Raw genomic sequence first — 24511 nt, 5'->3', positions numbered from 1 at the left:
AAGTCTTGATCTGTTGAGCTAAGGTTTCTATGGATGGCGATGGAATAGGAATGGAAGGGATGAATTCTCCACCTTCCCTATGAAATGCATAACGCCAATCCATGATGTTTGCTTGATTGGTTTGGGCCTAAGATCACAACATGTAAGATGTTTTCTCCATTTCTAGAATTGTTGCAAAAGTTTGATTTTGATCTGATGTTTGATGTTGATGTTGAAACTTGACCTTGTTGAGGGACTTGATCTTGTTGATGTTTTTTACTAAACCTAGTTGAAATTCCACTTTGTTTTTAGTATTTTCTAAAATGTTTGAATTTGGTGAAATGTAGCAAAGGACATAGCAGACACATCAAAAAGAATAATAACACATAAAGAATACTTGTTTAAAGAACTTTTTCAAATTCTCATGAATGTTGGAGTCTTTTTCAAAACCCCATTTTGTTTTTCGCTGTAATTGGTCAATTGATAGCACATCAAGTAGACACTCATAATGGTCAAAAGGTCACAAGTATTACCACAGCCCACATCTTGATACTCCATCAGCTCAAACAACCCTATCACACCCTAGGGTGCACCCTTTTTCTTGCCTTTTTTCTAGAAATTAGACAAAAGAAGATTTCTCCTCAATTGGCATGTTATCTTGGGAGATATATGGTGAGTCTATTGGGAGTGAATTCTTCCCCACCCTTGCACTATGATAATCCAAGTGTCTAGTTACTGACTTAGTTGGGCTTCTAATTTATAAGGTGTTTAGAAAGGGTTTGTTCGAGTGGTCACAATCAGCAACGTTTTACACTCCATTGAGGGAGGTCTCCCAGTCTGTAGAGGTTATGCTCTATAGATTTTAACATATCGTATAGGCACTGAGGGAGGCATAACATCGTTGTGACAACATGTAACACTCGTTGCATATGATTTTTATCACATACGTATTTATTTAGAGTGGCTTGGATTACTTGGCTTTAGTTGTTTCCACTTAGGTCGTTACCTCTCACTTGGCCTTATGGGATACTTGGGAGGCAGGCCCTCTAAAGGATGTAAGTACAGAAATTGACTAAAAGCATAAAAGAAGAGAGTCTTGTTTTCTGATCACCCATTGAAGGGGAGAGCATAATACCTATCCCTTCGAAGACACAAAAAACAAAAATTATTTTTATCCTTCCATTGCAATGATTTTCTATTCTAAGTGGAGATGTTGTTCCACACAGGCATGGTGTTCATTTTTAACCTTCATAGCAATTTGTGAAAGAACGTAAAAGAATTTGATTTTTTTTCTTTTTAACAACACCAAAGAAGTTTTCTACTCTAACCTTGCAAAGAAAATAACGTTAGTAGATATATTGGTGGGCTATCCAGCTTAATTTTCTCAGTTACAGAGCTCTGTGTTTTCACAAATAGAGAGCAATTGTGATAAATAGCAGAACTAAATAAAGACATAATGCAAAAAACCTAAACTAGCAATTGTGAACTAACTATTGAGCAATTGTGAACTGATATGCTATTAATTGTGAAGTAATATGATGGAAATTGTGAATTGATGTCTGAGCAATTGCGTAGAAATATAAGGTCAATTGCCCATCAGTTAAATGCAAAAAAAAAAAAAAATTATTTTTAAAACAACAGTAAAAGAAAGAAGATAGAGATTTTATTCTACAATGAGGTTATCCCAAATCACACAAGCCATCACATCAATGTCATCATAAAATTTGTATTGGGCAAGGAATCAGTGGATGCTTCTATGGTATTGGGCAATTGCTTCTTTTTCTTCCTTTTTACAAAGCTCTCTTTTTGCTTTTAGGAGTCTTTGGTATGCTCTATGTTCTCTCCTATGTTGTCTTGCCCTCCTTGCACCTAATATTTTGAAGGTTACCTTTCCTACCATTGGATTAGACACATTTTATGCAAAAAATGAAAATTTCCAGAATTGAAAGATTTTATGGGCTAGGTGTGCAAGTCAACTAATTAAGAAACGACAAATAAAAAATTAATTTTTCCCCTTTTTTGAGAAATTGCGGAGCATTTTAGCAATTGCAGTGGATTTTACTATCAATTGCAATGGATTTTGATGGCAATTGCAGATAAATATTTGCAATTGCAAATTTATGTCTGATCAATTGCGGATTCTACTTTTATGTGCACGTACAGATCTGCACAACCAATTAAAACAACAGAGGAAGGTTAGAGCTGCTTCACGTCAGGTTCACCAAATGTATTCAGCGTGAAATTAAGCATAAATAACATAATTAGATTACCAGAGTGAATCACAAACTCTAATATAATAAAATTACTCCTAAATTACAATGAAATAACATCAAGTCAATTGCATAATGAAATTAAATCTAATTTAAACTCCCTCAATTGATGTGATGAAGCTTCCATTTTTCTTCTCTATTATTGTTGATGTAGGTGGCTCTCAGGTATTGCACTTGATTTCCTGCATAAGATGGACAATAACTTTGAAGACTGTGATTCTAGATTCTGTGATTCTCAATTCTGTAATTATGTGATTCTAGCTTGAAATGAGAAAATGAGGTTGAATTTATAGATTTTCAACACAAAGGAAGTGAGAATTTAAACTCAAGTATTGATTGATAGACAACTAAAATTGATTGATATGTTAACTCATTAGATTGATCTCTTAACATAATTGATTGAGGAGTCAACTAAATTGATTAACTAGTAGACTGAATAGACTGGCTAGTTGACTGAGTTGATGAATCAGATGAATAAATTGATTGGAGAGATAAGTGGATTAATTGATCAGTCAGAAAAGGTGATTAAGAGTTTAAAAGGGTGATTGATGAGTTAACTGAGTTAACTAATTAGATAACTAATTTGATCAATCAATTCTGATTTTAGCATGTGTTGTAGGATTTTGAAATTGAATTTGATTTTCATTTTCAATTTGGATTTGAATTTGGACTTTCGAATGCTAAAATGCACATGAAATTAATTGAAATTTAGATTTGATGAAATATGAATTTGGAAGAAATGAAATTCATTGGAATTAAGTGAAATTCGAATTTGGGGAAAATGAAATGAAATTAGAAGAAATTAATCGAAATTAGAATTTGGGGATTTGGAAGAATTTAATTAATTAATTAAATAAATAATTAAAATGAAATTATTTAATCATAGGAATTGAATTAATTAAATAATAAAGATTATTTAACTAAGGAAAATGACGCAATTAATTAAATAATTGATATTTAATTAATATTTAGAAAAGGGTTAACTGACTAAATAATTAGAGAATGGAAATTGAATAACTAGCAATGTTAGATGTGATTATCAATGGAAATAGTTAATTTAATCAAATAATTAAAGAATTACTTAATTAAATAGATGAACAATTAGTGTAGAATCAATGAGACACTTTTAGGTGTCTACAGCAACCATTGGGTCTAACTATGCAATTAGGTTCCCAACCTCCCCACCATTCTGCAAGCCAAACTTTGATGTCACTACTCACCACATGGTGGCCCAAGGAACCTCAAGTTGCTACACTTGTCCATTCCCTCTAACCACCTCGCTCCCTTGCAAAGACTAAGGTTGTTCAAACCCAACCCCCATGGGGATGTGGGGGAGGCATCTCTCCTTAAAATAGATGCTTAGTGCACATGGGGACCTCCCCACCATTCTACAAGGGATTTAAACAAGCATTCCTAATCATTGTGGGGGTGCAGGGTGAAGAGTCACTTAAAATACCTAAAACAGGTGCCAAAAAGTGTTCAAGGGAGTTGTTGGAAATTGACACTCATCTAGTGGCTACTGATGTTTGATTAATGGTTTAGGGTTGTAATTGATGGAAACTCTTCATGAGAATGCTATTTGGTAATTATAGACTTTGACATCTGGAAGTGGATGTGAACCGGTAACCATTCAACCGATATTTCAAGTTGGGCAGATTAGTCTTTGGTCCAGAAGCTTTCTGGTGATTGCAGTATTATGAATCATGCATGGGATGATAGGGTCAACAAGGAGACAAAATTTTATCATCAATTTGGTGATCCGCATTTATTTTTGTTGATTTGGTCAAGCCTACTCAATTCTATAAGTTACACTTCAAGCCGACTTGGTGAATGATCTATTTTGTGATTGTGGATATATAAGGCCGATGGAGAAGATATTTTTGATGTGTGATATGATTGTATCCAAGCGAGTGGTGAAAGACAATCCATTTTGGCATAGTTTCACGTGTGTATTCTTGATTCAGTAGCTGATTGAGACAAAGAACAGGGCAAAGCAGCGAAGGTGATACAGTCAGAGTATTTGGCAGTTAATCGAAACTCATCCAGGCATTAATAGATGTTATTTTGGAGTTTATTCATTGTAATGCATCTCTATAGATGATATATAAGATAGTGAGCCTTCCAAGGTTGTAGCCCTTATTGTAATTGAGTTGTAAGCTCTAGGCAGTGTGCCTAAATGCAAGTGCATTCTCCATTTTGTAATATTGTTTTGCTACTCGCCATACTGGAATAATATTATGGGTTCAAATCCCACCGTGGTTTTTCCCATTTGGTTTTCCACATAAAAATCTTGGTGCTATGATTTTGTGGTTGGTTATTTTGTGTTTCTGCATTTCAGTTTCATGCTTATGCTTCTGGTGGTTTACAGTTTAGTCAAAAAAATTAATAACTAGTAGATCACCGATTCACCCCCACCTCTTCATGATCCTTGATCTCAACAATTGGTATCAAAGCCTAGTTCCTCTGAGGAAGACTAACCACTTGAGGAAGGTTCAGGAGATTGAATCAATGGATTTTGATTTTCAGAGATAGCTTAGTGTGGCACTCGAGGATCTTGATGTAGCAAGAAAGGAGATCAATTCTTTGAAGAGAAACTTGAATGTTGTTGATGACTTTATTAATGACTTGAAAAATCAAGTGAATACTTCAAGAGACAAGAGGAAGGAATCGATGAACAAGCTGAAGGAGAAATAAAATCAAATCATTGAAAATCAAGGAAAAGTTGATGAATGTGACAAACTTAAAAGAGAGAATGTTAGCTTGAAGAATAAGATACAATCCATTGTGATGAAGTTGACTAAGGAGATTGAAGACCAGAAGAAGAATGAAGAGAATTTGACACAATCATTGAAGGATAGAGAAGATGAATGCTTTAGGCTGACCTATGAGAGTGATCAATTGAAGCTTGAGTTAACATAGTCAAGGAATAATGGTCAAGAACTTGAAAGACAGATTGTTTCCCTAAGAGATGAGCTAGCTATTGCAAATGAATACAAAGACAAATTCAATGCTAGCTCTGCAAGGCTTGATGAGATACTAGAAAGTTAGAGACATGGAAAGGACATGCGAGGACTTGGATTTTAGAAAGGATAATCCTCCGGATCTGGACAAAGCAATGCAAAACCTAATCAGAAGAAGAGAAAGAATCCTCTGGTAAGATAGCCTAATGCCTATAAATTCAATGATAGATGATTTTCTTGCAATAAATTTGGTCATATGGAAAATTAGTGCACAAATAGGATGAATAATAGACTGAATAATTTGAGCAATGGTCCTGCCTTTACCGGTTAGTGTTTCATATGCAATAATTCTAGTCACAAGTCAAATATGTGCAGCGCAGTAATGAATAACTTTCAAAACAAGAGATGATATGATTGTGGTATGTTTGGACATATCTCTAACTAGTACAGGATAAGACCAAATCAAATGAACTTTAGACCTATGCATAATGTTGTTTGTTATGCATGCAATAAAACCGGTCACATTACAAAATACTGCAGAAGCAAGAATAGTGATCTGGTAGACAAGAACAAAGTCGATGAGAAAGGCAAGGAAAAGTTAGAGGATATTAGAGACAAGCATGAGAAGATGTGGGTCAGAAAGGATGAATCTGAGGTAGACAATGGATCTGCATCTGGATCTGGTGTAGGATCTTGATCTGGTAACTAAGTCTTTTGGCCTTAGGGGGTGGCATCTTCATGCAAAATTCTGCAGAACCCCCTTGGAGAGATCTGTGATCGACTATGGTAGATTCGAGATGTTTGGAGATGATTATCCGAAACTCTTAATGTTGATCTTTAAAATCGCTGAGTTGATTGATACTGAATAGGGCATCCGGTTGAACCTTATTAGTGCATTTATGTCAACTTGAAATTAGGATTTGTGAAGTTAAAAAGGGAAAATGTGAATCATTTCTCACATTTCAAGTGAAGAGAAGAAGTAGAAGAGCAAGGCGAACTAGTTTCCAAAAGATCAAGAGCTTTGAGGCAATCCGATAGAAGTTATTGTGCAACTGTCAGAAACAAGAGGCATTTTCAGAAGCTTATTGTGAACCCTAAATCTTTCAAAATGGAATCATCTTCTATTAATACTCCATTAGTAGTTGAGGTTTTAGAGAGGTCAAGGCTACAATTCAAGAAGTACCCATTCAAATTTATTGAGGATGATCTAAACGGTGATTTCTCATCTTTTCCCTACAGTGTTCTACATGTTGACAATGTAAGAGCATATATTCACTACAACATTGAGGAGACCAGAAATGAAGAAATTCTAGAGCTTTAAAATCAACATCTCTAGGACAGAAATGGAAATCTTAAGCCAGAATACGCATAATTGTAGAGGAAGGGTTTCACGCAAATCATGCATTTCCCCATGTTCGATGAGGATGAGTGGGTAAGATATATCCTGAGCCATGTGCATGATGAATTTATCTGGTTAGACAAGCCATACAAGATCACCAAGCAAGCCATTCATGCAGTCACATGTCTACAACAAACCGGTCATAAGCCTAATCTAAGGAAAGTAAGTAACACAATGGTGACAAAGGCAACGGATGTGCAAATTGATAACTGATCCATGACTATTGATGATATTCGGGAGCATGATGTAAGATTTACATCTATGATCATTGGCTACAAGGTCTATCAATCTAGTAGACTAAATTCTATATCCGGTACAACCATTTATGTAGCATATCAGATGGTGAAGGAAGATACTCACTATGACCTTTGTTGAGTCCTTCTTGAGGAGATTCTGAGCAATTTGAAGAAAATAAAATCTGATAAGAAGAATGTATTTAAGTTTGGTTCTCTAATTGTTTGTCTGGCACTGTAGATCATGAATAAAATTCCCGGTATAGGCATAGTGCAATGGGCATTTGATTTAACGATGGCCACTCAAATCAAACAAGGGTTGCAAAGATTGGGAAATAAGGAAAATCAAACAATAGCCTTGTGGAGTTTTTTAAGACCTTCCACGGTCGAATAAAAGATAGAGAAATGATTCCCAAAGAAGTTGTTGAGAAATATGAAAACACTATGTAGTTCATGGTCGATAAAGATAAATGTCATATAGAAGTTGTGGAGCCTAGGACATTCTAGATCCTACCAATGGGTTATGAGGTGGATGGTCAGACTCTTGAAGCTTATGCTCAACATCTTCTTAGCAAACTGGTGGACCCTAATGAACCAAGATTTGACGTTGTCAAGGAGAAAGACCTGGAGTTGCACAAGTAGTTCACCACACTAGCAAGGAAGAGAAAAGTTTCAAAGATGGTTGAAGAAGTAGTTGTATGGATGGGATTTACCAGAGAGGTGGTGAAGCAAGCTAGGGAGAAGCATGCTCAGATGCAAGCTAAGGAGGAATCCAAGAAGCCCAAGGTTGAACCAATTCCCTCTAAAACTAAACCAAAAGAGACCAAGTCTCCCCTACTCTGGTAGTACCATCTACAGGACATAGATCATCTGAAAAGGGAGTTTTGAAGAAAAAGGAGAAGCCCAAATGAACTTTTGTTATTGTATCTCTGGTAGCATCTGAGACTAAGTCAGATGAGAAAGCAGATAAGGATAAGAAGAGAGGTGAATTTGTAAGGGTGGAGGGGACACCATAGTTCGATGGAGCCCCATAGAGGAAGAAAGCTAAATCTGAACCTACCCTTACCAGAAGACCCAAGAGGGGAAGGAAGCTCGGGATTCAACTGGATGATGATCTTGAAACTGGCAATTTGCAAGGTAAATATACATTTGTTCCTCCAATGACAACAAATCAATTGATTGATGAGGTAATTGTTGATGAAAATTTGAAGAATATTGGAGCATATCATGAAAATATAAATAAGGAAGATCAAAGAAAAGTTAAGGAAGTTGTTTTGTATTTGTATAACTTTAGTAAAACTTTTATTGAGCTAGAGCAGAGCATCCCTAAGGATCTATATAACATTATTGATGTAAGGATCCTAACAGCTAGAAAAATAGATAAGGAAATGAAAGAAAGAGAATTGATCGATGTTTGCACCTATATCTCCCAAGATGAAGCTAAAAGGCTTATTGAGGAAGCTAATAAGAAAGAATTTTGAAGCAGAAACAGGGTGAGCAGGTTGATGATTGGCAAGGTTGAAGAGGTGAGAAAGAGATTGAAGAAATCTAGAGAAATATCTTAAAGAACAATCCTCTATACAGTGATGTAGTTTAGACTTCTCATCTAGAGATTAAAGAAGGTGTCTCTGGTGATCAGAAGGAAGAAACTCAGACCAAGGGACATCTAGAAGACCAAGGTAATACAACCATTGATATTGAGATCAGTGTGAATCCTCTGGTAGTAGAATGTACCAAAGATATTCCTAAGGTTGAAAAGGATGACACTCCACAAAGTGGCAACATTGGTGCATAGGATAAAGGGAATGGTGGTGAGGATAAGGAGCCAGAGAAGACATAGGTGTAGGGTGTTGAGGTACACAAAGGGAAGGGATTTGTTGATCTGGCAATTGACACTCCTCTAGTCAAAGGCATAAGGACCCTACCCCAAATTACAATTAATCTTTATGGTCCTCTTGATCTCAGACAAATTTATCATGCTAAGAAGCTGATGCTTGCATGATGTAGAGGGAATTGACTCACTCCTACTTGTGGCTACTTTGTCTAAGTGTCTCCTCAAAGATTCACTATAACCATCCAATGGTTATACACCTTCACACCCTCCAAGGGTCTATAGGACTTATCCTCTCTGACCTTCCCAAGGTCCTTGGGCTAGGATAAGCACTTATTTCTTTGTGAGTTACAAACTCTTGCTTAGGGGACCTAGTTTGCTAACTCTCTTTCTCACTCTAACTGAGAGCTCAACCCCTCTACCATAGGATATTCATTTCCCACATTACACACACAAGGATGAATGATTTTTTATGTCTTTCCAACCCTACTCCTTCCTTAAAAGCTTTGGTATTTAACGATTCCAATTTTTAGAGGCAAACTACACTTTTAGGCCTAATAGGAGACCTAATTCTTTTAGCCCTGTCGGCGAGGTATTATGCGATTATCTGACAATATTCCTTAACAACCCTATGAAATATTTGGCATTATAGACACCCTTTTTGTAATTACATACAATATCTCAAAATTAGAGGTGGGTTATGTCATTAACATTACTAACCCTCATAGGGCTAATTAGGCCTAATTGCCCCTTACTAGGCCTAAAAAGTAGGGATCTACTCAAACACCTTCACTAGTCCAATTGCTTGGGTGCACTGATGTTAGTTTTAGGTCTGTATTTTCATAACTATTTCCAATCCAACCATCCTTCACCTCCATCCATCGGATTCACCCAATTAGGGCCTGTTATCCATGATACCTAATGCTTGCCAACTCAACGTGCCAAGCCTAGGGTATGGTGTCAAATCTATGGTTTATCTTCCCCTGTCTCAAAACCAAAAGGAAAACATAGAATACATTGCAACCTAACATTCCATAAGGTTTCAAAGTGGATATTCACCATGGAATGTTAGGTTGGAGCCACTGAGCTCTCAAAACCCTGGTTTTTAGGACTTTTGAACCCACCTGCAACAAAAAGAAGATAACTTGCAAACTAAAACACTTCAAGACTTCAAACCAAAAGAAAAATGAAGTTAACATACTAGTCTAGCATTCCATGACCCTGTCTAGGATTATAAATCTATACAGACCATACAAGCTTGCCAAGAACAGGTAATAACTCGGTAAAAACACCAAAATGGAGAAAACCAACTTGTTTATTTGCTTCAAATATTCAACAACCGATTATCATCAGTCTTTCCAAGCCTCATACTAGCCTTGGAGTAGTTACACATTCTCATAACCGATTGTGACAACCAACTATCCGTTGGTGTATGAAAATGTTGCAAAGTTGCTAACAGCAACTTTTGCAATTTTTCCCTTAGAGAGCAACTTTTTCAATTTTTGCCTTGGTGAGCAACTTTTTCTCAACCCAAAACTTGGTCACTTCCAAGTGACTCATATGACCTCAACAACTCCAAAATAACACTAACTAGCCTATATTAACCCAAAAACAACTTATCCTAATAAGTGCTCTACTTGGCACCCTTAAGAGCTCACATGTCAATATTGGCCAAACAAAGACTCTTAGGGCCCTTACAATCATTTGAGCACACACTCAATGGCCTCTAGGCCTTATGACAAAACTAAGAACATGATCCCAACATCCTGGGAACAAACTCAACAAAATTGTTAAGTGCCCCTTTACCATACTCCTGGGGTAAGGAAAACTCAAGTCCCTTAAGTGGATAGGGCTTGAACAATGGTTCCATGCTTTAGTATAACTACTTTAGATATCCATGTCGCTTCAGACTTAGGTAGACCTTTCCATTTAACCAGGTAGTCTCTATAGACTCCTTTTCTAGTCTTTTTGACAATCTTGGAATCTAGAATGCAATCCAATGTCATCGGTTGGCTTGGAGGTAGGTCTTGTATCCAACTTGCATCTTTAGTAGCAGTAGGCTCTTCCTAGTTTGCAGCTGACTGAGTTCCTATACTGATACAAATCACATACATTAAATATTGATGATATCCCCAATTTTGGTGGTAGTTCCACCTCATAGGCATTATTGTCATATTTATGCACAACCTTAAGAGGTCATATCTTCTTCATGCATAGTTTTCTAGGCTGCCCCTTAGGGAGTCTCTCCTTTCTCAGATAGGCCTTAACCAGATCACCTACCTTGTAGTGTAATTCTCTCTTTGTTTTTTTTGCTTGTGTCTTGTATATTCATTGTTTTTCTGCAATATTTTCTTGACTTGTTCATGGATCTCCTTCATATTCTTTACAAATTTTTCACCTTGAGAACTTCTATGGTCCATGGAGCTGAGGTCCCTGAGTTCTAAGATACCCCTTGGATGACATCCATATACAATCTCAAATGGACTCCGACCTATGCTCCTATTGACAGAGTCATTGTAGGCATACTCTGCTTGTCCCAATACTAGATCCCAAGCTTGACCATGTTGTTTGGTGAGACATCTTAGTAAATTACCTAAGGATCTATTAATTGTACTTCAGTTTGACCATCAAATTGTGGATGGTATGCAAATGAAAAAGAAAGTTTGGTACCAAGTTTCTTCCACAAGGTTCGCCAAAAGTGGCTCACAAATTTTGTATTTATCTCACTCACAATACTAAGTGGCAAACCATGGATCCTCACAATCTCTTTAAAGAACAACCCTGCTATGTAGGAGGCATCATTAGTGCATTTGCAAGGCACAAAGTGTTTCATCTTGCCGAATCTATCCACTATGACATAGACATTGTCATATCCTCTTGGAGTTCTAGGTAAACCAAGGACAAAGTCCATACTCACACACTCCCATGGCCTTGTTGGTATGGCAAGGGGCTGATATAACCCTATATTGTTGGAGGTACCCTTAGCCCTCTGACAAATAGTACATTGCTCCACAAACTTCCTAACATCTGATTGTAGTCTAGGCCAATGGTAGAACCTGCCAACCTACTCTAAGGTCTTGTCAAGACCAAAATATCCACTTAGATTGCCTTGATGCTTCTCCTTGATGATATTGTCTCTCATAGAGAACTGTGGTATTCAAAGTAGGTGTCCTTTAAATAATAAGCCTTCCTACAACATAAAATTAGAATAGGCAACATGACAAGAATTAAAAAACTTTGAGAAAACATCATATGCTTCATCAAAATCTTTGTCACCTTGGTAGAGGTCTTTGAGATCATTTAACCCCACACTTTGTAGCTGCACCTCTTGAATGGTTAGAACCCTTCTACTTAAGGCATTTTCTACCTTGTTGGTGACTCCTTTCTTGTGCTTGATGGAAAAGGTGTAGGCCTACAAATACTCAACCTACTTGAGGTGTCTTTGGTTCAATTTCTCTTGCCCATTCAGAAAACTAAGTGCATGATTGTCAATGTAGGCTATGAACTCTTTTGGGAGAAGATAATACTGCCACTTCTTGAGTACTTACACCATGGCATACAACTCCAGATCATAGGTAGAATACTTTTATTTTGTTTCATTGAGTTTCTCAGAGAAAAATGCCATCGGGTGACCTTCTTGGCTCAAAACGGCCCCTATAGACAACTTGCTAGCATCACACTCCATGGTGAAGAGGTGATTGAAATTAGGGAGCCTAGGCTAAGGGATTTCTACTACCTTTTGTTTTAACAATTCAAACCCCTTGTCTACTACACTAGTCCACTTAAACTCACATTTTATCCCACCTTTGATGGTGTTAAAGATAGGTGCACACACATGGTTAAAACCTCTAATTAACTTCCTATAAAAAGAAGCCAAACCATGGAAACTTCTTACATATCCTATTGACTTAGGAGTAGGCCAATTCACTATTACTTCCACTTTTGATGGATCCATTTTCAAACAACCTTGAGTAACTACAAAACCAAGATACACCAGTTCATATTTGAAAAACTCGCATTTATCCAAGTTGATCATCAACTTTTCCTGATGTAGCTTCCTCAAAACTTGAATCAAGTGTTTGATATGCTCCTCCTTTGACCTGCTAAAAATTAGAATGTCATCAAGATAAACAATGACAAACTTACCAATGAACTCTGCAAGAACTTAATTCATGAATCTCATGAAGGTGCTAGGTGCATTTGTGAGCCCAAAGGGCATCACCAACCATTCATAGAGCCCTTCATTTGTTTTAAAGGTTGTCTTCCATTCATCACTAGGTCTAATCCTAATTTGATGATAACCTAATTTCAAATCCAACTTAGGAAAGTAGCAAGCTCCACCTATGTAGTCCATTATATCATCAATCCTTGGCATTGGGAACCGGTACCTAATTGTGATTTTGTTTATGGCCTTTGAATTAGTGCACATCCTCATTCAATGATCACATGTGTCTCCATCATTACTGCTCATCATTAGATCTTAAACCAAAAAACTTGATCGGTTAGGGTTTACCAAAAACAACTAGTAGGGTTTACCGATTACATTGCATAGAAAGGGTTTAACCTTATACACTGGTTTACCAGTTCAACTCACAAACTTAATATACCGGTTTACAACATCTTCCATAAAGCTCTTCCTACCAATTACAAGCCAATATCAATAACAATAACAATGTCAGGAATGTCATAAATACCATTACCAATTCAATTGACATCAATGACAACATAACATATCATTAATGCAATCTTCATGCAAATGCCAACAATCTCCCCCTTTGGCATTGTTGGCAATACAAATATCAATGCCTCTGATTGTTGTTGTGATTGGTGAATAGGAATCTTGGTTTACATTACCAAGTACTCACCATGCTCTGTTTGTCTTCATCTTGTCGCTGGTTTCCCTTTGCCAGTCTCATAATTCTTCTCCTCAATCACATAACTTCTCCCCCTTTGACAGCAATGCAAATTGAAAGAAAAACATGTAATGTCAAATTTTCACTATGCATCAACAACATACTGCAACTTCATGCTCCCCCTGTGGAATACATCCACTTCTTCATCAATCCATGTAAAATTTTACAAGTGATTCTGGGACTGATGCAATCAACATCATTCTCAACTAACTTCATGAAGAGGGACAACCCCCAACTGACTTCTAAGATACTCAAAAGTAGTCTTAGGTAGAGGCTTGGTAAAGATATCTACAAGCTACTCCTAGGTAGAAACATGCTCTAAGATAACATCTTTACTTTGAACTTTTTCCCTCAAAAAGTGATACTTCAATTGAATGTGCTAGGTGCGAGCGTGCAAAATAGGATTCTTAGAAATATTAACAGAACTTGTATTATCACACAAAATCTTTATAGGTTCTTAGATCTTCATCTTAAAACCTTCCAAAATGTACCTCATCCAAATAGCTTGTGTGCAATTCATATAAGCAACATACTCAGCTTCAACAGTAGATTGTGAAGTACAACTATGCTTCTTACTACTCCATGAAACTAGCCTTCCTCCTAGAAAGAGTGCTCCACCGGTAGTACTTTTCCGGTCATCAATATTTCCTACCCAATCAGCATCAATATATGCCTTCAAATCAAAGTTTACTCCATATGGATACCATAATCCATAGTCAACTGTACCTTTAGAATATCTAAAAATTCTCTTTGTTGCAATCAGGTGTGCTTCCTTTGGATTCTTCTGAAATCTTGCAACTATACCAATTACATGGGCAATATCTGGTCTGCTATGAACAACATAGTGTAATTTTCCAATCATTGACCTGTATTCCTTTTCATCAACAAACTTAGATGCATCCTCCTTGGACAACTTACAACCTATAACCATTGGTGTTCCAACTAGTTTATAGTCACTCATGCCAAAAGTCTTCAAAACCTCTTTCACATACTTAGATTGAGTAATGAAAATACCATTCTTCATTTTCTATATTTGCAAGCCTATGAAAAATTTTATTTCTTGTACTAAAGACATCTCAAACTCATTTTTCATTTCATCTACAAAACTGTTGCTCATGACATCATTACCTCCAAAAATAATATCATCAACAAATACTTCACTGGCCAATATTTCATCTCCTTTAGACTTGAGATAAATATTACTATCATCACTAGTCTTTGCAAAGCTTATCTTCATCAAATGTGTATGAAGTTGTTCATAACATGCTCTGGGTGCCTGCTTCAATCCATACAAATTTTTCTGCAATCTGCATACCATGTCTTTCTTATCTGTCAATACATAACCATTAGGTTGCTCTATGTATACCTCTTCTTCCAATATCCCATTCAAAAATGCAAACTTAACATCCATTTGGTATACCTTGAACTTCTTATGGGCTGCAAATGCAAGTAAATTTTTGACACCTTCCAGTCTTGCTACTAGGCAAAAGTTTCACCATAATATTCACCTTCTTCTTGAGCATAACCCTTGCAGACTAATCTTGCCTTGTTGCAAACTACAACATCATCTTCATTTAACTTTTTTCTAAATACCCATTTAGTACCTATAACATTCTTTTTTACCAATCAGGGTACCAGGGTCCAAGTGTTGTTCTTCTCAATTTGATCCAATTCCTCCTCCATAGCTTTAACCCAATGATCATCACCAAATGACTCCTTAGCACTTCTAGGTTCAATGGTGGAGATCATGCAAGAGTTCTCTCTTATTTTCCTTCTAGTTAGTACTCTAGCATCCTTATCCCCAATAATCTACTGAGGACTATGGTTCAATCTTACATACCTAGGAATAACATGATCATTCTCTTCAGGTTCAGCTTCTTCATTATCATCTTCTTCTAAATTTATTTGTTTTGGTTGAACAAGTACATCAAGATTTATTTTACCAGTTTCTGATTTAACAGGTTCAGGTTCCAAAAGAAAAATGCAAGGATCTTCATCCTTTTTCTCTGAATTGGTTCCTTTTGAGACTTCAGGATATTCATCTACATGATCATTAGCACTCTCAGCAATTCTATGTGTCCTATTGTTGAAGCATTTATAGGCCTTACTCTTGGTAGAATAGCTAAGAAATATGCCTTCATCACTCTTAGCTTCAAACTTGCTAATGTAATCACCTCTTTTAATAAAACATTTGCTACCAAATATCTTAAAATAACTAGCATCAGGTGATCTCCCATACAAATATTCATAAGGGGTCTTGTCCTTACCTCTTTCATCAGAACTCAGTTCATTGTGTAGACAATTGTACTTACAACTTGTTTCCAAAATGTTTTTGGTACACTTTCTTGTACCAACATTGTCCTAGTAGCTTCAACCACTGACTAGTTGTTCCTCTCTGCTATACCATTATGTTGTGGTGTCCTTGGTGCAGAAAGTTGCTGCTTGATACCATTCTCATCACAGTACTTAGTGAATTCCTCAGAAGTAAATTCACCACCTTGATCTATTCTCAGACATTTTATCTTTTTTCCACTCTTTCTCAGCTAAGGCCACAAATGCTTTTAACTTACCAAAAGCTTCATTCTTATCCTTCAAGAATGTGATCCACATTATCCTTGAATAATCATCAGTGAAGATCATGAAATATCTATCACCTTGAATGCTTCTTGTTCTTATTGGTCCACATAGATTTATATGAACCAAATATAACAAGTGCTCTGCTAAGAAGGACTTGCTCTTGAAACTTGAAGAAGTCACCTTTCCTAGCTAATATTCTTTACAAAGAGCATTAACCAGTTTGTCTAGCTGAGGCAGACCTCTTACTATCTTGGACTTGCTCACTTTAACAATGTTATCAAATTTTATATGACAAAATCTCCTATGCCAAATCCAGCTATCATCTTTGCAATCAAACAATTTCTAACTTTACGATTAAGATGGAATAGATTACCTCTGGTTTGTTTCTCGGTTGCAATCAATTTACCTTTGATGTCAAAGATTTTGCACATATCATTTCTAAACTCTGATGGGTATCCTCTATCATTAAGTTGCACCACACTCAGAAGATTGTGCTTTAGGCCTTCAACCCAATAGACATCGCCAGCACTGCTCTTCCCATTAAGAGAAATAATTCCCTTACCTTTAACCATATAGGGTGAGTCATTAACATATCTGACAACAGTGCCATCAAATTCCTTCAAAGAAATAAATTTTCTCTGATCACCGATCATTTGATGTGAACAACCACTATCAATGATCCAATCATCAGAGTTATCCATCCTGGACACTAGTGCCTTCTGATATGATATCTTTGTTGCCATTATAACAGACAATAAGAGATTGTTAGCATTTCAATTAGGATATTGAGAAGGTTGTTGATGATTATGGATATAACTGATTAAGGATGTTTACTGTCTTAATATTATTATTTTGTCATTGATGTCAAGAAATTGATTTTCTAATTCAGTATGATGTTGCCATATCTTAAGAAATATGATTTGTTGAGTATAAAGATGTCAGTAAAAGACATAGAAAGATTGTGATGAATAAGGGGAGAAATAATTTATTCAATGGGCAACTATTATGAAATATTCCGAGCCAAATTTTTTCGTTTGTACAAATTACAAATTACATTCAATGCACCCGTTAAGGTTAGAAGATAAACCAAAATGTGCTGAAGCAACTCTAACCAAAATGTACACCAGGATCCCGTTGTGGGCAAGGTGTGAGCATTGGTCAGAGGATCTCAAAACAAACTGCTTATGCAGTAACTCTAACCAAGAATGGCGTCGATGATGGCGAGCTTATGGTCAGAGGATCTTCTACCCTAAATGCTGAAAGGGAAATCTACACCAAGTATGTGCTACCCAATCCAGAATGGAGTGAGGGGCGAGCATAAGGCGGAGTGATTACAAAACAATGCTTGAAAAGAAATGCGGAAGCTGGAAATACTCAACACCCAGAATGTGCTTGCTAACCCAGAATGGGAAAGTAGCTACCATAGGGCGGAGGTCAATTAAATACAATATCAAATGTTGAAAGTAAGAAGAGCATTACAATTTGATAAAGAAAGATTTTACTCTGCTATCAGTACTACTGCCAGCTTACACTATGAAAGATGAAATCTTGCAAACAATACGTATCAACATATAAATAGAGAGGTACAATATTAATGAATTCCTTTGCTGAGAAGTAAGATTAACGGAAATGGCAATAAACAGATCCAACCTTTTCTCCAGACCTCAATAAATCTTCAATGAAGCATTCCCATCGCTTTCAAAGAACTTTCACCACCATCGAATAAAGATATTGCAGATTTCTCCAAACAGATTTAACAGACCTGAACCTTTCAACAAATAACCAGCAACATAGGATTCCTTTGAAATGCTCGGAACTCACTCTTTACTCATTCAAAATGCTTGATATCAATTGCAAAACTCTAATAGAAAGGAGGCGCTCAGACTAAGAACAGAAAATAGACTTAAAAAGCATCTAACACTCAATGCACAATTCCCAAGACAGCAAAGGTATGACCCAGCTGGAAAGGGCGATTTCTCTTTTAAAAATCTGATGCTTCACAAATAAATCTACAAATTGTCACACATGGGCGCCTTTCCTATATGGAAGGGAATATGCAATACCCACAACGAATTTCTTTGTCTTTTTTGATTTATGAATTAAACATCCAATCTACTGAAGCTAACATGCAAAAACCAGGAACTTCTAATATGCAAAAATTAGAAACTAAGAACTACAATGCTGATTATAATGCACAAATTTCAAGGAACTCACAAAATAGACTAAAATCGCCACTAGTTGTTGTCTTACAAACAAGAAGCGATGCCCGAGCTAGGAGGCCTTCATTCCTCGAAGCAAACCCAGAGCCAAACCGGCAACATAACAGTACTGTAGACCAAAGATGTGAAATGATGCTCAAAGTCTTCCTTTTATAACTTCCTATTGACTTCATGAAACCCTAAAATCCACTTCAATATCCAAACCCTAATCCTTTCTCCAAGATGGCATCCTTTTCCTTTCAAGCTTAATATTGATATTTTAATTAAATTCAATACCTTGATAAATGCGCCCACATTAAGCTTGCTTTGACTATGGAAATTAATAAAATAATCTTTAATGAAGGCGCCACCCTCAAAAAGACCACTTTTCAAAACAACATAAAGTCAATAGACTAGGCCAAGGGGTCAACGTTCAAATATAATATTAAAACGTGACCTTTTAATTAAATATATCAACTTAACTCTTCAATCATGCCCTGAAGCCAATAATGACCAAGTCAAAGATCAGATCTGAGAAGGGGACATTACAGTCCGCCCTCCCCAAGATTGCTTGTCCTCAAGCAATCGCAAACCAGGATGCTGTAGAATCTCATCACTTTCCCAAGTCGCATCCTCCATAGGCAGGTTCTTCCACTTCACCAGGTATTCTCTGATAGTTCTTTTCCTCAAAGAACATTCTTTGAAATCAAGTATCTCCTCTGGAATTAGAACTAACTGTCCCTCCTCATCCAAAGGCGGCAACTGTGATGAAGCAACCACATTATGTCCAAGTGCCTTCTTGAGACGAGACACGTGGAAAACATTATGCACTCGGCTATCAGAAGGTAGCTCTAACTCATAAGCTACTACCCCAACTTTTCTGATGACCCTGAATGGCCCATAGAAACAAGTTTTGAGCTTCTCAGCTCCACTCTACTTGAGAGTAGACTGTCTGTAAGGCTGCAATCGGAGATAAACCATATCCCCAACCTCGAAAGAACACTCAACACGTCTCTGATCAGCATACATCTTCTACTGATTCTGTGCAATCTGCAGATTATCCTTCAAGGATTTCATGATGTCTTGACTTTGCTGCAACAAGTCCTTGGCTTGGGGTGCTTTGCTCTCACCAAACACCAAATCGACAAAGCTAGGTGCTTCATACCCATAAAGAGCCAAGAAAGGAGACATCTTAATCGACATATGAAAAGAAAAATTGTAGTAGTACTCGCCTATATGCAGCCACTTGACCCAAGCTCTCTGCTGTTCTGACACATAGTTTCTCAAGTAGCCTTCCAACCACTTGTTCACTACTTCCATTTGTCCATCTATTTGGGGATGGTAACTAGTGTTTGGAGTGAGCACAGTACCACTCATTCTGAAGACTTCTTGCCAAAAAGTACTTAGGAACTTGTTGTCCTATCACTCACAATGTTCTTTGGCAACCCATGCAGCCTAAACACCTCTCGAAAAAACAGATCTGTAACTTGGGCTGCAGAAAAAGTGCTGGTAATGGCGAAGAAATGAGCAAATTTGGTTAGCCTATCCACCACTACATAAATACAATCCTTCCCTTGGGCCTTGGGCAACCCTGTGATGAAATCCATCGAGATGCTTTCCCATTTTTGATTGGGAATAGGAAGTGGTTGCAGCAAACCAGCTGGTAATGTATGCTCATTCTTGTTCACTTGACAAACAGGACACTCCTGAATGTAGTGTTGTACTTCTCCTTTCAACCCTTTCCAAGAAAACCTTTCTCAGATCTGCCTATATGTCTTGAAAAAACCTTGGTGACCAGCAACCGGAATATCATGAAATGTCAAAAGAATCTTCTTCTTAAGCTTAGAATCAGCCACCAGAAAGATTCTTCCCTTATAGTGTATCAATCCCTCAACCACCTTGTACCTTTCATCATGAAAAGTACCTCAAGAATGCTGGTTACAAACTGATTTTTGGCATAATCAGCAAGCAACATGTCTCTCCAATCTGCAGTAAGCTCACACAATGAGCTAAGATGAGGTCTCCTGGATAAAGCATCAGCCACGATATTATTTTTCCCTTTGACATATTCAATGTCAAAGTCGTAAGCTTGAAACTTACTCACCCATTTTTGTTGCCTCTCATTTAGGTCCTTCTGGTGCATGAAATTCTTGAGGCTATTGTGGTCAGTCTTAACCACAAACTTGTTCCCAACCAAGTACTGCCTGAACTTGGCTAATGCATGCATAATGGCAAGCATTTCCTTGTCATAAATTGAGTATGTTCTTTCCACACCCCTTAATTTTCGGCTCTCAAACACAATAGGGTGTTTGTCTTGCATTAGGACAGCCCCAACTCCTTCACCTGATGCAGCACACTGCAGCTCGAATGGCTTGGAGAAATCTGGAATAGCCAGAACCGGGCACGAGCTCATGATCTTCTTGAATTTGTCAAAAACAATTTGAGCCTTTTCTTGTTGGAATAATGATATATTTGTCATTAGTGAATACACTTAGTGAAAACACTTATTTAATTTTGAATGGTTACCGAGCTCATCACTCATTCTACAGCCTATACCGAGCATTCAGTAAAGCTCACCAATTAAACAGTTCAAACCGAGCAGTAAGACTGTCACCGAGTCACCAGTGGTTACCGAGTGACACTATATCTACCGAGTCACCACAGCTACCGAGTTCCAAGCTACACTTCGGGACTAGTATGGACCAAGCTTCTACTCTTACCGAGAGCATGACGATGCCGAGTACTGTAGTGGACGCCGTGTATCAGAAGATCACCAAGCCAGCTTGAGGAACCGAGTATCTATCGACTCAGTAATATTTTGTTCACCTATGTAAGGCCGACTTAAGAATGAGTTTATGTTATTAATTTGTATGAGGCCGACTTTATGAAATGTAAATGTAATTATGGACGGTATATATATGTGATGTATTATACCATCTGATGTATGTATGAAAAATGTAAGATGTATGGATATGCGAAATTAGAAAGAGCAGAGCAGAAACTGCATTAAGGCAGCAGACCAGAACATTTTCGCAGAGTCAGAAAAGGAGCAGAATCGACATATCTATCTCAGAAGGAGATCAATACTCAAAGGATCTTATCAGCAATAAAGTTGTAAGTCAAGATCTACTGTTTCATCCTAACAGTTGAATCAGTTTGTAAATCCTTTTACCGGGTAGACTTAACAGTCTTTTGTAAATCTCTTAACCGAGTGCATACTTCATTGTATGTTTGTAAATCCTCTAACAAGGTGGACCTAGCAGTCCAAATTTGCTTCTAACAGGGCAAATCATCAGAAGTGATCATTGTAAGCCTTAACCGGCCAACTTTTACTATAGTACCAAAGTTTTGTGGGTACCATCCCCACCCCAGTTTTACTTTCTATTTGGAAGGTTTCTAGGTCACCAAATCTTTGTGTTATGTGTTGTGAATGATTATATTTTCATGCATGCAGTAGATTAAATGAATGAATGGTTTAATATATGCAAGTGCAGAAATGAATTAAAAGTTTTAAGTGTTACTGATTCACCCCTCCCCTCTCAGTAACTTGGTTAGTCCTGAATATTTTCAACAATTGGTATCAAAGCATTGTGGTTCTCAGAGTAAAAGTTTGACAGCTTGAGAAAAGATCAAGAAAATGGAGATATTCAGACTTGACAAAGCTATTAAGAATGAAAAGCTAGATCTGGAAATGGCCATAGCACAACTCAAAGAAGCAAGAGAACATCTTTCCCAATCCCTAAAAAGAAGAAAGGAACTAGCAAAAGAAATAAATGATCATGAGTATGTTGAAACAAAAATTGAAGATCTCTTTCCTACAAGTAGTTCAAATGAAGTAGATGAAGCAAACAATGCAATCAAAGAACTCCTAGAAAAAAATGGATTACTGCAAAAAGAAGTAAGGATGCTAAGAAGAGAACAGGAAATTCAGTCTGCAAGATTTTGTGAAATCTTGGAACAAAGGAATAAAATGCAAAATGAAATAGAAGGAAGAAACAATGAAATTGTACAGCATGAAGATCTCACCGAGCAACTCTCCAATGCAAATGAAGAGATCAGAATTCTCAAAGAACAGAATGAAAGTTTGAAAAATGAGCTAGATATTCAAAAGCAAGCAAATGAAAGGATGATGAAATCTCAAACAGACTTGGATCAATTAAATGAGCAAAATCTTCACAAACAAAAAGGTAAAGCTGGTCTTGGTTACAATGAAGAAGGTGAATCTTCCGAGCAAGGTAGCCAAAGAAATCAAAGACCTACATGCAATTACTGTGGTAAGACAGGTCACACATCAAACAAATGTTGGAGCAATGGAAAGACAAGATTCAAAGGCAAATGCTACAGCTGTAATCAGCATGGTCACAAGGCTAGTGAATGCAAGGAGAAACCAAAATTTGAAGGCAAATGTCACAAATGCAAGAAACAAGGTCACAAGGCATCAGAATGTAGAACAAAGACATTCACTCCAGCAGAACAAATTGTCAAAGCAATATTTGGTTGGGATTACAATACCTGGTGCAGATGTCATTATTGTGAAGAATATGGACACATTGGGATGAATTGTACAAGGCATCATCTAAGGAAGAAAGATACAACCATAAGATGTTATACATGCACTGAACTCGGACATATAGCCAAGAACTGCATGAACACAAAGAAGGTTGAAGATGAAAAGAAAGCTAAAGCTGACAACATTCGGAAACAGATGAGACAGCAGTGGGTTCCTAAATCTACCGAGCAGGATAATTCAAGCAATGGTCCTATCACTCAAGAATTGGGTGACCCCACCATTACAAATTAGATCCATTAAAGAAGATAAGGAACTACATCTTCAAAGCCTTACCATAAGCAGTTCCAAAATACAAAAGCATAATCGATGAAATCAGTATTTCCGATACATACATAAAAGTCACTTACCGAGTTGAATGTTACCGAGCATGGTAAAATTGCAGACATAAGAACACCGAGTTAGGTCAGTCTTACCGAGCAATCGCTAAAGTCATTAAGTCATCTCACCTACCCACTTATCAAGCATTAATGACAGAATTTTAATAAAAAGGGCAAAATCGACTTCATTCTTCACCGCGTTATTCAGCATTCGAAGAGCTTAGGTTTTCAAAGTGCTTAAAGAGATTTAAGAGGAATTTGCAGTGAAGGATCTAAAAAGAACTCGTTCCATTCAGCAATGACTTCCACTAGCACCACCAGCAGGAGCAAGGCGAAGAAGACTTCCAATATGTTAGTGAAAGGAGTTGAATGGACAGCGCCGAACTTCAAACTCGTTCCAGCGATCGCAGAATCACTCGACCCAAGTGGAGCACAGTCCAGAATCCCTTCCAAGGTACTTCTTATCAATGACATTCGTACTCATTTCAAATGCACTATTCAGGAGTTAGGGACTTTAGAAATGGACAATGCCCTAAGTCAGCTATGTGTTGACAAAACCCTAAAACCCGAGCATAGACATTTGGAAATCAAAGGTTTGACCCATATCCCACACCAACTAAGAAACTTTCAAGTGAAATGGATTAGGTATGTATTGAGCCGTGTACATGATGGGAAACTATGGTTAGATCAACCTATCATAATAACAAAGAAGATGATTCATAGAATCATAGGTTTACCGATGTCAGACAAAGCAAAATCCACCAAAACCCTAGGTCGGGACGAACTGCAGGAGTTAACTCTTGCCGAGTGGGATGGCAGACGATTGAAAATTAACAATGTATCTGATGTTGAACTTAAATTTGGTATTATTATCATTGCATATAAGTTGTATAGTTCCAGTAGGCTAAATAGTGTGGCATGTGAGGCAGTAGACCTTGCCTACAAGGTAGTAAAGAAGAACATGGATTTTGACCTAGCAGAGGTCTTACTAACACAATTCAACAAGAATATGGACAGTATAAGGACATCAAAGAATAATCCATGCAAATTTGGTTCTTTGTTGATTTGTATATTTTTCTATGTACAAAACTTTTTCCCTTCTAAAGGCACGGTAGTATGGAGGAAGGATACTCCAATTTTGTATCAGATAAATGAGTTTATAGCAGAAATAGGTCAAAATTTTGAGACAGTAATGGATAATTATTTTGAAGAATTTAAGGACAAAATGAACAACAGGTTCAGGATTCCTCCTAAGTTGGTAAAA

General features: G+C 37.1%; 1 protein-coding gene across 1 annotated transcript; it reads right to left on the bottom strand.

The window, feature by feature from the left end:
• Positions 1-18846: 18846 nt before the first annotated feature.
• Positions 18847-19737, bottom strand: LOC131067364 (uncharacterized). Its single transcript, XM_058002329.1, has 3 exons — positions 19397-19737; positions 18954-19249; positions 18847-18857 (listed from the first exon to the last, which is right to left on the bottom strand). The coding sequence occupies exons 1-3, from the start codon at positions 19735-19737 to the stop codon at positions 18847-18849; spliced, it is 648 nt and encodes a 215-aa protein (XP_057858312.1).
• Positions 19738-24511: the final 4774 nt, after the last annotated feature.

Source organism: Cryptomeria japonica, chromosome 6 (assembly GCF_030272615.1).
Source record: "Cryptomeria japonica chromosome 6, Sugi_1.0, whole genome shotgun sequence".
Taxonomy (NCBI): Eukaryota; Viridiplantae; Streptophyta; class Pinopsida; order Cupressales; family Cupressaceae; genus Cryptomeria; species Cryptomeria japonica.
This window is presented reverse-complemented; position numbering and strand designations above follow the sequence as displayed.

Coding starts and splice junctions, on each gene's coding strand:
- LOC131067364 (XM_058002329.1), bottom strand. CDS start 19,737: ATGAGTGGTACTGTGCTCACTCCAAACACTAGTTACCATCCCCAAATA. Junction 19,250..19,396: donor CTGCAGATTGCACAGAATCA/GTAGAAGATGTA, acceptor TGGGCCATTCAG/GGTCATCAGAAAAGTTGGGG.